The 16,500-nt window shown below is 37.6% G+C and overlaps 1 protein-coding gene across 1 annotated transcript in view; it reads right to left on the bottom strand.

Annotated features, from left to right (window-relative positions):
* Positions 1-16,500, bottom strand: part of CLVS1 (clavesin 1) — a gene marked incomplete at both ends in the record, with an annotated part of 90,717 nt that overhangs the window by 50,532 nt on the left and 23,685 nt on the right. The window contains 1 exon segment of the mRNA XM_084282850.1: positions 12,057-12,231. Within this exon segment, the coding sequence (XP_084138976.1) occupies positions 12,057-12,231 (175 nt within the window).

Here is a 16,500-nt window from a genome sequence, read left to right as displayed (position 1 = left end):
CACAGCCTTCAAGGTCTGTGGAGAGGTGGTATGAGGTTGTTGTCTGGGTTTGGACAAAATATCCCAAATATACACAATAAGGGAGACATCAATTTTTGCCTGTGGTTACTTACCACAGCCATGTTAGTAGTGCTGGTGATATATCTGAGGATTTGTTGTGCTGAAATTCTTGATCACTTGCCCCTCTTCATGTCAGTTCCATGTATTTGTGATTGTATTTTCTGACTTGTCAGGGCAATTTGTGGAGAGCCAGTGATACTGATGCTGAGGGAAAACTGCAGCTGGTCAAGAGACTACATGCAGGTATTTATTTTCAACAATGTCTATACCCAAAAAATCATTCTGTTATTAAAAGCAATTTTCTGAGAATCATGTTATGAAGTAATTACAGAATTTGTATTATGTAAAATTTCCAATTAAAAAATCATTAGAAGACTAATTTTCAAAATCTCCTATAAGTACACAATATATATTTTTTTCCATTAGCCTCAGCCTAGAGTCTTCCAGATCTACTTACTGCATTATCCTCAACGAAAAGTAACACTACTCTAACACAAAGATTTTTGTTTGCTTATTTATTTTTTCCCCTATACACACACAGGGTTGGGCAATCCTTAGAATCAGATACCCAATAAATTTACTCAAGTGAATGTTAACATTCACTTATTTTATTACTTTAACAAACACATCTGAGTTAATTTCTTACAATATCTTTGAAAACAACCTCAAAATGGTGTAAGCAGCTGTAGTAAAATGCTTCAAACATTTGAATGAATTTTATCACCAATGGCAGGAATTTGCTAGTAAGGCTATTTGTTCCTCTTCCAGCAATATTCAGGCATAAGTTACATCTGGAACAGGGATAGATCTAAGTTATTTCCATTGTCTGTTAACACAGTTCAAATGGAATTGATTTGCCTTCCTTACTCCACAAATAAGAGGCCTAGCCCTTTAAATGCTGTTGTTCCAGTTTTAGAGGAGAGAGGTTATAAAACAGGGGGGCTTCATTAAAATACCATAGCTGGCACCTCTCAGAGGCACAGGAAAAGAATATTCACTGAGTAAGTAACACATTATAAATTATAATTGAGATTCAATTCTCCCAGGGAGAAGGGAAGGTAACTTGTCACTTGAAGTGTTGTGAGTTTCTGAAAATGGACTAGGAGTTTAGAGGGTATAATGATATCATTAAGAAATGCCCTTGCAAAGCAAGCAAAATTATACTATGCTGTTTCTTGAAAACCGCAGGAACTCTTTATTGTTCTGTCAGCAGTAGTTCAAAGAGCTCTGTGACCCCATTAACATTCACTCAGGCATGTATAACAAATTGGAGGGGTGAAGTTTCTTGAATAGTTAATTATATTTTGTGTGTTTGAATACTTATTGCTGCTAGCCATGTGGGCTCAGTGTCACAAATGCACACCTTGCACACCTGGTTTCCCTCACAGCTTTATTTATCTTTTAATACTTAGAAGAGAAAGCAATGTCAAAGGTGGAGAAAGGGCAGGGAGAAAGGGAAGTAGCAAAAAGCTAGATAAGGGCCAGCTGCTCTGATGACCAAGGTTGAGCTGATCTAGGACTTCTAAGCAGTTCTGCTTTCAGCAGAATTTTTTTCAATGACCAGAAGACCCTTCAAACCCACTTATCCATGGTAGGGACTGGGTAGGAATATTTGGAGTATTATACTATAAGCTTAAGCTTATAAGTTCATCTCACAGAGGAACTTCTCTCAGTTTCAACAAGAGGCAGCTCTTCTGGATAAGTTATTCTGTATGAAAAGTTGTGGGTTTCTCATTAAAAAAAAAAAAAAAAGAGAGAGAAAAAAAATAGACTTCTCATAGAAAAGCTTAACTTCAGTATCTCTACAGAACCACAGCTCGGCTGTTTTGTCAGCCTTAGTCCTTTGTCAGTCCAGTTGTTGAAGAGGCTCTTTCACACGTGATGCCAAATGGGTACAGTCTCCATGCTTCAGTGACTGTTGACTTAAGCAAAAAGAGTACCCAGCAGAAGAAAATGAATTTTTTAGTCATTACCTGTTTGGATTTCAGCAAACAATTTCTCTTTTCAGTTTCAATTGTTCAGAATTTGCTTGCAAATACAAAGGATTAAATTTTTTGCATAATAAAATTAACTTTTTTTTTTTTTTTTTTTTTTTTTCAGAGAGAGAGTGACAAGGATAGGAGATATTCTCTCCAATGTTAGCACAAAGCCTACTCACATTGATTAATTAAGTCCAAATTTTATCTGTACCAATTCATTATTTTCAGTCACAGTACAGATTCAGGAATCCTTATCTCTTTAGGACTTTCCTCTCACAGCTGTCCTCACACTTAGAAATAAGTTTGATAAATATCAAGTGATACGACAAAGGAAAAAACTATCACAAGGAGGTAAATGCTGTGTGTGTTATACTGAGGTGTTATTTCCCGAGAAACTCTCTAATTCAGGTTCTCTCTACTTGCTAATTAAGCCAGATAACACTAGGATTGTCAGTGGCCCTCTTCATTAAACTTCTCTCAGATGTTAGAGTAGGACCTTTTGTATTTGCTGCAGACACGTACATGTGTGTCAACATTCCCACTAACTCAAAAGAAACAATCTCTTCTGAACATTGAGAACATGCATTACTGAGCACACTTCTACTTAGTCAAACCTGCTTCTAAATAATCTTGAAAAATAGAGGATTTTTTATATATTTGTATATTAATCTATAAGCCTTGTCAAGCTTCAATTCCATTTTCAGTCCTGCTGTTGTCCTCCATAATTCTTAAACAGTGATAAAGTATTTTGCTCATCACATATATATTCATGCTTCTGCCTCACTTCTGGAAAAAAAAAAAAAAAAAAAGGTATTTCGACATTCTAGATATATCTGCTATTTGAAAAATATTTGCTTTGCAATTATATTTGTGCTAGCTATGCTTTTTCTTAGCCGTATTTTTATTGCATGTAGATTAGAGTAGATCAGAAAGCCTCTTCTGAAATGGAAATGATTTTCATTACATTGCAGCCATGCTTTAAACTGGTTCTATTGCAAACAGTTCAAAATAGTGGGAGTGTGCTCAGAGTTAAAAGCAGAATACACGTTCAGATGATATAGTATGTGCCTAACATAAAGGGATGCAAAAAATATCCTGAAAGAGTTGTAGGAAGGTTTGAATTACAGAGCAGTACAGCTGCTGGAGGAATTTGCTCTGAAATGTTTTGTGGTTTTTTTTCCAAAAAAATGTCAATTTGTCAAAATCAAAGCTTGGCAGAGGGCAAGGGGTAGAGAGGAGGGAAGAAGGAAGTAGGGAGTCTCAATGAATTTTTCACTCTGTGTTTTCATCTGTTCCTTGGAATGCTGTAGTGTTTGAGATGTTTCAGTTTGACATTTTTGAATCAAGGAACCCCTGCTATTCAAGAATGTTTGTTTCAAGTGTGAGGCTCTACACAGTGAAGAAGAGAAATAAAACTGTTCAACAACAAACTAGGTTCAAGATAACTAGACAAAAAGTTCTAATCAACATGCAAAATTTCCAAAAATTGCTCATATGTTGAGAGACATTTTCACCAAGCCTGGAAACTTGTTTGAAATTTATTTCTGCCAAAGAGTAATAGGGGTGGAATTACAGTCTCCATAAAGGCAGTGGAAAAAGTGCCATTCACATCAGTTGGAACTTCACCTAAGGCTTACCGAAGATATTGTGGTTTCTTCTGGCCATATGCATAGCCAATACTGAAGACTTTATAGGTTGTTTTGTTTAGGAGGAGATATTAATAACAGACCAAGCTTTAAAATGAGTTGTTATGTATAATAGAAAAGTTCTGTTTTTCTGCACACAGTGAGAAAAACAAACATGCAAATGTTTCTCAGAATCATTGCCTTTCCAGGCTTGGTAAAGATTTAACAGAAGTTTAAATTGTTCCTGCCTGCAGCAATTTGTTACCAAACTTGCACAAAAAATTATTACTTTCCCTAGAGCAGCATAATGGAAACAGTGAACACAAAGTCCTGGTGTGAGCCCTCCCTGCAGCCATGTGAGCAGAGCCTCTGGCTCTTGCAGGGCAGCGGCCAGGGACCGATGGCTGTTCCCACTGATGCAGTACATCCCTAAGGGATGTGCTAAAAAGGGGACTGGGAGCAGGGTGGGTAAGGGCACAACTGATCTTACACTGCTGCAGCTGTTTTCCCAGGGATCATGGATTTCAGTTCAGACAGTGAGAACCCAGCATGAATCCTCACCTAGAAAGAGCCTAGTCCTTACCTACCTGTGCTCAGGGGATAATTCACGCTACATATAACAGTTTGCAGTCATGCTGTCACTTCACCTCTTGCTCTGATTTCCTTTATTCCCTCTGTTTCCCTACTCACACATACCTCCATTACCACCCCATGTCTCAAATAAAATAGTATCCATTCCACCTCTATTCATACTTAGCTCTCACTGAAATGTCACTACTCGTATATCTTATTTTTGTCTAGTTTTGTATATGCAACCTATTTTATATTAAAAAACAAACAAAACCACCACCCAGCATAATATTTATTTGTCATAACAAGAAGGTTTCTGCAGTTAGCATTCTCTTCAGGAAGCTTTCATTCAGTTTCCATACTAAAAAGTGGTTGTAAAAGAAGTAAACAGCTGTCACAGATGCGCTGCTCCTGAGGTTCTATGAAATTAATGAGCAGAGGTATAATGTAAAGTAATGCAAGTAAATTCGTTTAGATCCACATTTTATACAAGCAGAAACATTGAAGAAACATGTATGATCAAGATTCAAGATCTAATATGAGCTATATTTATGTGTTGGAGGGAAGTTTTGGGGTATGACTAATGTCAGCTCTAGCTGCTTGTTTACTGGCTACAACTGATTTTGATTTTAAGCAGACTTATTGCAATATGTAATACTGCAGACTTTTCTGTCTCCTTGTCAGAGCTGAGTGTTTGCCTCCTGTCTCATTCTTATCACCAACTCCATGAGACCTTTACTAAAATGTAATAACTGGCATTAAAAAAAGACTTTCCATTTAACATATCCAGCCTCTCGGGCTGTCCCCATTGCAGCTTATCGTCACCCACAGCCAAAAGCCTCCAATTGGCAAACATGGTTGTGCTGATCAGTTCTACTGAGCAGTTAATTCCAATTTTCAAGTGGCAAACGTACATCTACAGCCCACTGTGCTTTTCTTGTTCCTTGTTCCTGTCAAATCCCCAGAGATGGTAGGCACACAATGAGCATAGGCCTTCTCTTGCAGAGAGTAAAGTCTGTTTATCTACCTTTATTTTATATATAATGAGTCAATCCCTTTTCTCGTCTCCTAAAATTTCAAAGGCATCCTCACTGACAGCTCAGAGAGTACTCACTCTACATATCAGAACAGCTGTTGGAGGCAGATAGCATGAGCATTTCTGGAATGATTCAAGCTGACCTTGTTTCAATGGATACTAAGTGCTCATCATTAGCTGTGACTTCGTGCTTAGCAGTTCAGCAAAGGGCTCTAACATGAAGCTCATTCTAATTGGGGAAAAAAAAAATAAGGCAAGTAGAGAATAGATTTTAAAACTTATGAGAAATCATTTAATGGAAAAAAATTGTTGTTTTTTTTTTTTTATGTGCTTGTATTACAAATGGTTTCATCCACTTATCTGTGTAAATATGCAGACATTTCATACACGTAGTGGATTTGAAATAAAGAAACTTTCTTTGCTACAGATGTTTAGGAAGCAAAGAATCCCGCTGCATCTTACAGCATCTGTTAAATTCTAATCTGTAGGCATTTTCCAGATGATGAACTTCATTAGATCTTGGCATTGTCTTTTCAGAAACAGTTCAGTGATTCTTACTGGGAGGAGTACACTGTTTTCTTCACAGAGCATATTTATCTTCCTTTGTAGGTAAAACCACATTTACATGTATATAGCTAATCTTACCTCTATAAACAGAAGCTTGAGTTATTGGCAGGGCCTTTAGAGATGTCTGGGAAGCTACAACATGCATTTTGGACATATAAGCACACTATGATTATGGCATGGGATAATCCTGCTCTTCTATTCTGAAGAAATTTTCTGCCCTTGGTAGGCCACTACTCAAGAAACACATGTTCATCTGCTACTAGGGTCCAGTCTAGAAAATCCCTTTTCCCTGCATTTTCCCTGTCCTAGGAAAGATAATGGCAAGGCTTTTGTACAAAATCCAAAAAGTAAAGATTTCCTTTTTTTTTTTTTTTTTTTTTTTATAACAAGTCTTTAAATCCTGAATATAAAAAATAAAACCAGTGTTCCTTGATGTATCTTTCTAATATAAATCATTGCTTCACAGATGTACACAGAGCCCCAAGTTACACCGCTGAGAAACTGGTCTCAGCTACCTGTTGCTTTCTGTCTTCCAAGTTTTCAGCCTGAAAAACTGGGGAGAAGCAGAACTAATGAATGGGTTATGTTTGAGCTTGCATTTAGTCTCTCAGAGATACTGTTTTATAGCCTATGCTGATTTTTACACTAGATGCTAAGATTTTGGGGCCCCCAGCACAAGAGGGATGTTGAGGCATTGGAGCGGGTCCAGAGGAGGGCCACAAAGATGATCAGGGGGCTGAAGCACCTCTCCTGTGAAGAAAGGCTGAGAGAGCTGGGGATGTTCAGCCTGAAGAAGAGAGAGCTCCAGATGACTTCCTTGTGCTTTTTCAGTACTTAAAGAGGGCTTATAAATAGGTGGAGAACAACATTTTGCTCAGTCAGATAATGACAGGACAAAGGAGGGGATGGTTTTAAACTAAAAGAGGGGAGATTTAGATTAGGTGAGGAAGAATTTCTTCACTCTGAAGGTGGTGAGGCACTGGACAGGTTGCACGTAGAGTTTGTGGATGCCCCATCCCTGGAGATGTTCAAGGCCTGGTTAGATGAGGCCTTGAGCAACCTGATCAAGTGGGTGGCATCCCTGCCTATGGGAGGAGATTTGGAACCAGATGACTTTTAATGTACCTTCCAACCCAAACCATTCTATGAGTTTTTATTTGTCCTTGTCCAGTCTAGCATATACATATCCACATGTAGTTTAACTTGCCCATCTTCTATTACTGAGGATTTGAGCTCGTCTGCCTTTGGTAATCCATGACAGAGAGCTCTGCATCTTTCTGTTAATACAGTCTGTTACAGATACCTGATGAGACATAACAGCACCATAGATTCGTATCACAAACTTCTCCCTACATTACAGATTCCTATGGAAAGGCTGAGATAGAATAAGTCTTTTTAGAGTGTTTTGCAGTTTGTTATGATATAGATTCTCACTCACTTTAAACTTTCAGGTAAGAGCAGTACTATGTTCAGAAACTCTAGAAGACTAGTTGTATCTTATACTTACTATGTAAAGCCTCTCATAGCGTGCCTCTTTCAGATGATTCTTAAAGAATTCAGCTGGAAGTACTATGAGGTCAGACCCCAGTTTTCAGAGTATAAATGTATGTAAGCATGGACAGAAAAGTTGTTTTTTTTTTGCTCCAGGATCTGAGCGGGTAAAGGAAAGAATAAGCTTCCAGGGCAGAGGGTCTGGCAAGGTCTCCAGGTGCATGAGCATTGCCTGGGCTCTGTTCAGATCCCCTGTTAGACTATATCAAAGATATGGTCATACCCAGGCTGTAATAATCTGAAATGCTATTCCATAATCTCAGAAAGACTTTAACTAAACAGTAACTGACAACAAATAAGAAATAATTCAAGAGCTTCTTGCCACTCATAATGAAATGGAATATTAAATATATTGAATTTCCAGATGGAAATCATTGAAACAAACATATTTCCAGATGTTTTTCCAGATTTTTTTTGAGGCAAACGTATTTTGAAATAAACATATTTTAACATAATACTTCTCTTTTGAAAAAAACAAACAAACAAACAAACAAAAAACAAACACATTGTCCTAGGAAAAAAAATATTGTCACTGGAAAAGTTTTATTAGCTCTAATATTTAGAAAAACAATTCAGGAAGCAAACAAATTACACCCTTGTAATATTTTTTTTCCCTGTAAGTCCTGCATTCAAGTCTGCATTTTAACATATTTTATATTGTACCTCTTCCTTCTGAAGCACACACAACATGAAAAATATTTGATTGTAGAAGATAGTGTCAAGAGACAAGTAATCTGCTGCTGTAATTTAGCTGACAGTCTCATATAATCACAGTAGGAGGGAATAAAAAAAAATCTTAAAAAAAAATATATATATAGCTTATATTAAAGATAAAAAAGCTTCATAAAATTCTAATGTCCAATAATGTCCAAACAAATGTGCTAGCTTGATCATCTGACTTGATGTCTGCATCAGTGATATTCTGGACAAATGAAACTTAAACATTAATTTTCTGAGAGAAGCTTATACAATCTTTCCCTTATTTGATTTTTTTTTTCTTCAGAATTTTATCAACAACAATATCTGATTAACGTGTTCAAGCATCACCTTATTTCCTTTTATCTCTCTCTCCTTTCAGAAATACCAGTATCCAATTTTCACTAGATGATGACAAATTGAAGATAAAAAGAAAAAAAAAAAAAAAAAGTTTAATAGATCTCCTAATAGATGTTGGTCATAGCTTCTGTCAGGCTATAATGAAAATCTGGGGCAAAGTCCTGTTTGCTGATCCTGGTTATTCCCTGTTCCTTGTTGATACTTCTATTAGCTGCAATGATTGTAAAACTTTAATCAAAGTACTATTAAATATGGAAATAAAGATCACTCTTGCAGTCAGTCACCATTGACACAAAGTAAAGACACGGCTTGTTTTTTAAGAGTCACTGTCTTTGCATATAGTATAACAGTTGCATTTTACAGGATTATCAGAAAAAGGAAGAAAGATAAAGAAAAGAAGGAAGAAAGAGAAGGAGAGGAAAGGAGAGAAGTGAAGGGAAGGAAAGGAAAGGACTAAGATATAACCATTCATTCTACTTGTTTCAGTACCTTGAGTCAGCTGTGAGGCAAGTTAGCCTTTTTGTTAGGCAGTACTAGGTACACTGGAGTGCCAAACTGACCTTCATTTCTGAATCCAGCATGCTGATTTGTGCTGTAAGCTACTGAGATGAATCTTGGTGGCTCATGGACTTCTGATTTTGTTTTCATCAAAGGTGAGATCACAGCTTGTGCTGAATGTTTTGAAAATTTTGGGATATTTCTGGATACTGTTAGAGAATTTGCTGCATTTCAACTCAGAGAACTAGCTGAGGGATTACTATCTGGATCCGTGTATGTGTTTACACAAGCTGTAGTATGTAACACTGGTGTTGGAAAAGGCAGAAGAGAAAGTGTTTATCTATATTCCTTGATAGGAGCACCCTAAAATCACAAGTCCTGTCTGGAGACAAACAACTACATCCTCTAAGCAAAACCAAACCATCATGTATGAAAAAAAAAAAAAAAAAAAGTCTGGGCTTCACTGCACATCCAGGATATACTCAGTGTAACACTTACAGTTCAGCCCTAATTCTCATGTTTATTAGAGGTTTTCAAACCAGTAGTCAGTAGCAAACGTACAGCATAGGAAAGGATTGTAGTGACCATGTTCTACTTGTTTTATTGGTTTAATGATTGCAGCATGGGTTTCTTGGCTTGGCTTTTAGGCTCTTATACTCCTAATTTGTTGTACAAAATGCTGAAAGATCAGCATCTTAAGTCACAGTTAAATTTTATATACAATGATAGGATAATTACAAGATCAGCATGATAACTTCACAGATGAAAAGAACAGAGGGGAAAAATATGCTGTGAAGGGGAAAAGCTGTTCACGTGAAAAGAATAAAAATCACGATTCAAAATTCATCAAGTTATTTGCAAAATATATTGATTTCTCTTTTCCCACCTATATGTCCACATGATCAAATTCTCTTTAATGTGTTAAAATTCTAAAGATCACTAAGGTCTACGAAGGAGTATGTGTAAGTTCAAAGCATACAGTAGCAATTGCTTAGTGATAAAAGAGCAGAGCTCATTAATCCAAGATGGTTTAGGCACTGAGAACACATTTGTCCTTGCACTTGCATAATGAGGATTGCCATACTGTACAAATATATACTTAGCATCTGAACAACTGTTGTTTAAAGTAGAGACATTGAGCTACTTTTAGGTCATTAAATAACATAACTGAGAAACAGAATAGGTGCCCTGTCGAGTTATAATGAACTAGCTTGTGTGGTGAAGCATATACAGAAAATCAAACAGAATTAAGAGTAGTATTGAGCAAGAAGTGCTTCCGGGTCAAGTGGTGATGTAACTAATATTTCATCTTCCCGAGCATTTACAGACTTGTAAAGAGTTATTAAAGTCTGGGACACATCTCAATTTGTACTTCTTAGAGAGACAATTATATTTCTGCTTAACATGCAGAAGATGACAGTAATATGACTTTAAATGAGAAGTGAAATATCCAAACACCACCAGGAAGAAAAAAGCAACTTCCTTCAATTGCCCACCACAGGATGTTGGGCTAATGACATAACTGTGAGATCAACTGGTACTTCCAGAAACGTAGTGTTGCCATCAACTACAAAAAAGCTGGGGCTTTCTTTAAGTAAACTCCTTCTGGGGATGATGAATAAACACCTATGAACAGGGACAGTAGAAGAAACCAGGTCTGGAAGGAATAGCTATCTTTTCTACTCCTCCAAACTGAAGCTGCCATGAGGTCGATGTATGCCCTCATCGCCATGCAGCAGGGAGACAACCTGACAGTGCCACAGCCAGAAATCTGATGGGATAAAGACTGGACTGGCCTCTTACTGGAGAGCTGAGAGTGCAACAAACTGGACAGGTACAAAAACACCTTGTTGACAGTTGATTTCTTCATGCATTTTATTTGTCCTTCTCTTCCTTCTGCATGAAGACTTTTTTTTAAACCACAGAATGTTACTCTGCAAAGAAAGCAGATGAAGTGATAGCAGCCGCAGGAGAAGATAAGGTATTATCCTTATCTTCTAGGGACTAATTGCACAGCTTGACTTCCTAATTTGTTAGAATAGCTGAAAATTCCCCACAAAGGAGAACAGAGGATTAAATTTACTGGCAGATTTTTCTACCTCATTTTTGAATAATAACATGAAGTAGAGACAACCGTGATCTAATTATAGGTAATTTGTTAGTCAAAAAATTAGTTGGACAAATTGTTCTTTCTAGTATATGAGTTAAAGTTAAAATATGCACACCAGGGAAGATTATTTCTGAGGTATTTATGACTGCAGGATTCCTGCAAAGGACTACAAATAAAATGGAAGTACAATCATTTATAAAATCTCGTCTTTTGGAAATGCAGCTATGTGACGTGGTCCTTAAACTGCCTGGTCCAAGATTGAGGTCAGCCCTCCTTCAAGCAGGATGTTGGATGGGATGACCTTCAGAGGTCTTCCCAGAAGTCTGAAGTTCACCCTGAGCACCATAGCCTGTGCTTATCTTCAGGTTGCTGCATCAGGTCCCAGTTACTTTGCCCTCACATTCCACCTCTCCTGAAACAGCACATGGTTTTAGCTTGCTCCTATTTAGCTCAGGAACTGCGCAGACCCTGAACAGTCTGAACCATAATGTGACAGGACTCTGTGTGACAAATTAAAGTGGTCAGAATGAGGGCACAACAGGGAGCCTGTCCTCCCTCTCCCTCATTTCCCTCCGACTCAAATGCATCCACACAGACAATACGACAGCACACTTCCATCTGCTAAGGGAACTGCTCTCTTCTCCTGCCACCCTCTCTCTGCATGCAGTTGTGCTTGCATGTGGACTGCATGCTCCAGGAGGCAGATGCTGCTGGATTTTAATCCCCCCGATTTCTCTGATGGATTAAACCTCAAATCTCTAAACCTCTTTCTTATTGCTGCAGTAAATAATGCACATATTGGTTACAGTGATTTCCAGATGAAATAAAAGCAAAAGACTGCAAAAATGAAACATCTGAATAATAATATAGGCTGCAAATGAATCAGACACAGAAGGGTTCTGGATTATTTTCTCCTACCACCTCTGCACCCTGCCCAGTGCCTGCTGAGGCATGGATCACTGGCTGTAGTAACGAAAGATGTAAGCATGTTACCCACCACCTACCTGCAACCCTTCAATGGCCAGTTTAAGGATAGATGGCGTAAGTTTAGAGGCTTGCTTGAAGGAGAAGTTGCTCCAATCTATAATTAGAATGAAGCCATTTATCTGAAGCTCCTGATCTTCGATGAGCACTTCCAAGGACAGTAGGATAGCCCGAAGGATATCTATGAAGGAGTTCCTAAAGACAAAGAATTTAAAAAAAAAAAAAAAAAAGAAAAGAAAAAAAGAAAAAAAAATCAATGGTTGCAGTTATCTTCAAACCTCAAGATACACAGCTTTGCTGTGGATAGGGTATGTGCAATGGACGGGGATTTATTCTAGTGGAATTCTTTTTGAAAAGAGAGTTATTTCAGAGGCGTCACTAAAGAGCTCCATCTCCAAAACTCACATTCCTCTGCTTGATGTGATAAGTCCCGTTCACTGGTGGATAAAATAAACCCTGAATTAAATCTTTTTGATCCTTCTGGCATACCTTACAATAGATTTTAGCTAAGCTACTTTGGGAAAATATTTGTCTGTGGCAAAATGAAATGGATTCAGGCTATCAATTTAAATCCCTGCTCCTTTGGAAATACTCTACCTGTTTTTTTGTTAGTTTTTATTCTTTTCACTATAAAACGGAAAATCAAAACAAGAAATAAGTCTGTACAATATAAATGGTGTGGTTACAAATAGACTGCCTGGTTTCCTGCTTGAGTGGAGGGAATGATCCAAGGCTTTGCACAACAAAGTTTATCTGTTGCCTTATGTCTGAGAGCCAATTACAACATGAAAAATAACTGCATCCACCCAAAATGGAAACTTTTTATTAATTAGCAGCTACCAAAAGGCTGTCTGCAAGGCTTCTCTCAGCTCTGGGAGAATAATTAGAAACCTCCAAGGTCAAGAAGGAGATAGCAGGTGACAAAAGAAAATATTGAGATATTTTCTTGAAAGTCTCTACTGAGAAGCCTGGGCAGGTCTCTTCTTCCATCTTAGGCATTTTGCAAAGGTGCAAGTTGGCAGCTTTAGTAACTTATTCCACATTTATACCTGGGTAAACTGAATAAGGCACTTTTGTCATCTCTCCTTCTCACTGAGATGATTTGCGCACAGTTTCTTTCAGAGAGCAACAAGCAAGGAAAGCTTCAAAAAGTGCAGCTTAACCATATCTAAAATGAAATCATAACACACTGTTTCATCTCTGCTTAATTCTCAAATTTTGATGAGGCCTGAAAACTGAAACTGTCTATTACAGGGAAGTCTCACACCATGTTCTCCCACAGAGATTTTCATTTAATACTTTTCTGCAATTTTCTTTAATTTAAAACACACCATCTGAGCCTCCAGGAGAGTTTTTTTTCCCAAATCCTGCCTGAGAAAAAAAGCTGTACGTAGTCAAAACAAACTTCTCCACCATCAAGACCTCTACCCCTGAACAGCAACACATCATAAATTTTTATTGGAGGTAAATGCTGATTTTTTTTTTTTCTTATTCTTTCTTTTTTCTATCAACAAGTTTTGAGTGAAAATGTGCATTCCTTTTCTAAAGGCATGTTCTGTTGAAAAAGATGTTTCTGAGCTTTGACTTTCTGTATAAATTAGAAGCTTGTCCAAAGTATAATTGCTGAGGTAACTTGCAATATATAGAGGGCTCAAAGAAATTTAACTTTGTTGGTGCCCAAGAACAACCCCAAACCTTTTCAAACAGTATGGAGAAGTTGTGCTAGACAGGCAAACTTAAGAAGTACTTTCTTTGACAACATAAGGTGAAGGAATACCAATTGGAATGACAACTGTCATTTATTTTTAGTCTAAATTTACTTCAAAAAAAATGTGACATACATATAATACTGCCCCGCTGAAGTGGGTGATGACTTTCAGGCAGCAGCTTCAAAATACTATGCTTTCTGTGACAAGAAAAGCAATTGCCCCTCTACTAAATTTATGACACCTTATTCTACCCCTGCATCCCTTTCCAAGGAGGTCTGCCTTCCACAAGGACAGTTCCAAGGAAGCTCTCAGAGGTATGCAGTGGCTACAGAAGTGTCCTCATACACATACCAGCCTTCTCCACTCTCTTGTTGGTGTCAACACAGAATTATGTCATCATTCATGGATTGGCTTTATGGCTAGACTGGGGAAGATGGACTAATCCAGCTCAATTTAACCCCACATTTGTAAATATTAAAATAAACCAAATACTTGTTTTTACTGAGGGTGTGAAAATAGGTTCATACTGCAATCAGAAATGATTTCAGCCTTCATTTGTGCAAAGGAGTTTTCTTAATAAATACTCAATCTCATATTCATGACCCTTCTACCTCTGATGCTTTTAAAGGCTGCATAAAGATTTCAGCAAAGGAGTATGGAAATGGTGCATAAAATGCATATTTGTGTAATCAATTTAAACTCTAAATAACAACAGAATATTTGACTGAGCAAAATCTTCCTCATAGACCCTGCACTTAGGAATTCCAGTTTTTGTTTAGATGTCTACATAAATTACTGGGTCATCAAACAACTATTTACCTGTACTTCCCTGTACTTTCAGTGGAGATACTGGGAGATACAGCACCCAGTTTCCTTAGAAATCAGTCTGTCTCCTGCCTAGATTCCTGTCTGCCTCCCTATATTCGCAGTTTTAAGACATGGTGTATGAAATAGACTCAAAGTCAACACAAAGACTTTTTTTTTTCTTTTTTTTTTTTTTTTTCAGATGAATACAAAGACAGATGGAAACAGCACAGAAGTCCTCCAGGTGGGCTGCTTGCAGGCCCACTGTTTTGTGAATGCAGGGACTGGATAGAAATCAGAGTGCCACTTGAGGCCCTCTGCTCCCTAATCTCAAGGCTTTGAGACAAGTCATTCAGCTGTGTGACTGATTTGCATCCAAATAATTTTCTGTGCATGAACATAGAACCACTCTATTAGTCCATCTCTTTTGTTGCTTTGCTTAATGTTCCCTTCTCCAACTTCTCTCCCCCACACCAGTTCAACTATCTCACACACAAAAAAAAAAAAAAAAAAAAAAAAAATTACTATTGCACGAAAGGAAATCAAAAGGAAACGTGTAAGGTGCTGTAAAGATTCAGCATGAAGCCTGCTGAAGTGAGCCACTAATGAGTTACAAAAGAGTTGCACATGCCCCTGAATGACAAAAGGGAGAAAAGAGGGAAATGGCATATCTGCCTTGGCTGAATGGGAAGGTACCACAAAAGAGGCTCTTCAAATATCCTTTGGAATATGGGAAGTTAGCCCAACAGAAGCTCAGGGTAAAGCCCAATAATGTAAAACAAAAAGGAAAATGGTTTAGCTGAGGGATTTGGTGGAGAGATTAGCCAAAGGCATAACATGAAAATAAATAAGAAGAAATTACTTAATTATAAGAGGCATAAGCAGGCTGTGAGAGAATCAAAAGGCTCAGTGGAGTACCAGGGTGCAATGGGAACAATTAAAGGGGATAAAGACATTGCAGGGAAATTAAATGATCTATTTGCATGTGTCTGCCACCAGCAATTTTGAAGAGATACCTGGAAAATAAAGGTGAGGGACTGCTGGAAAATAAGTCAAAAAAGAGACACTACAAGAAATTTCTGAGTAGACAGCATTAGTAAAGGTTTTTGAACTAAACAGTTCAGCACGGGCTCTGTTTTAAGTATGCTAGTTAAGATAATTGGATTATTCAGGTGGTTATAAGTATAAACGTACAGAAGTACTGGCAGCTGAAGCCACTAAGATTGCCTGGTAATAAGCAAAACAAACTGCCACTAAAAATCCTCTGTTTCCCACAAGACAGTAAGCTAACAATGTTTGGACCAGTGTCATTATTTTGTCAGTTGCAGACAACTTGGCTTGATGTCCCTAAGTGAGTATGCAGTACAAGCCTCTCCCCTGTAATGCTTAACTCAAAATACTTAAAAGCTGGCGTAGTTAAATGCAAATGTAGATTAAAGGGATTTCTTTTCTTGTTAAAGACTGGCTTGGGATACAAAATCAATGAATTTATCACCTTTTAAATGTAACGAAGAAGTGAACTTGTTACACCATCATAGTTAACATAAGCTAACAGAAGACAAAGTAGTACAAAACTGTTTTTAAGAGTCTGCTGAACACCTAAGAGGAGAAGATGGTATAGTAGAGCTCACAAATATGCTATGGCTGAGAATAATAGAATAGCATTTAGCATGCTGCAAAAATGGCATAGATACAAATCAGGTAAGAGACCGCATCTTGCTTCCCTCCTCACACAATAAATCACCAACAGAGAGCAGAAATGTATGCCTAGCTTCTAGTCACAGGAGGAACTACCACTATCCTGCTAGGAGTATACCTATTGGGAGTAAAATGCGAAAGATGAATTGGAAAAAAGAAGGACCACAAAAACATGTTCAGTTTACCCGAATTATCTGAGCTAATCAAAGCTGAAGATGCTGGAAGGAATGTTGAAAAGGGGCAAACATGAACC

This window comes from Netta rufina, assembly GCF_964035555.1.
Source record: "Netta rufina genome assembly, chromosome: 2".
NCBI lineage: Eukaryota > Metazoa > Chordata > Aves > Anseriformes > Anatidae > Netta > Netta rufina.
This window is presented reverse-complemented; position numbering and strand designations above follow the sequence as displayed.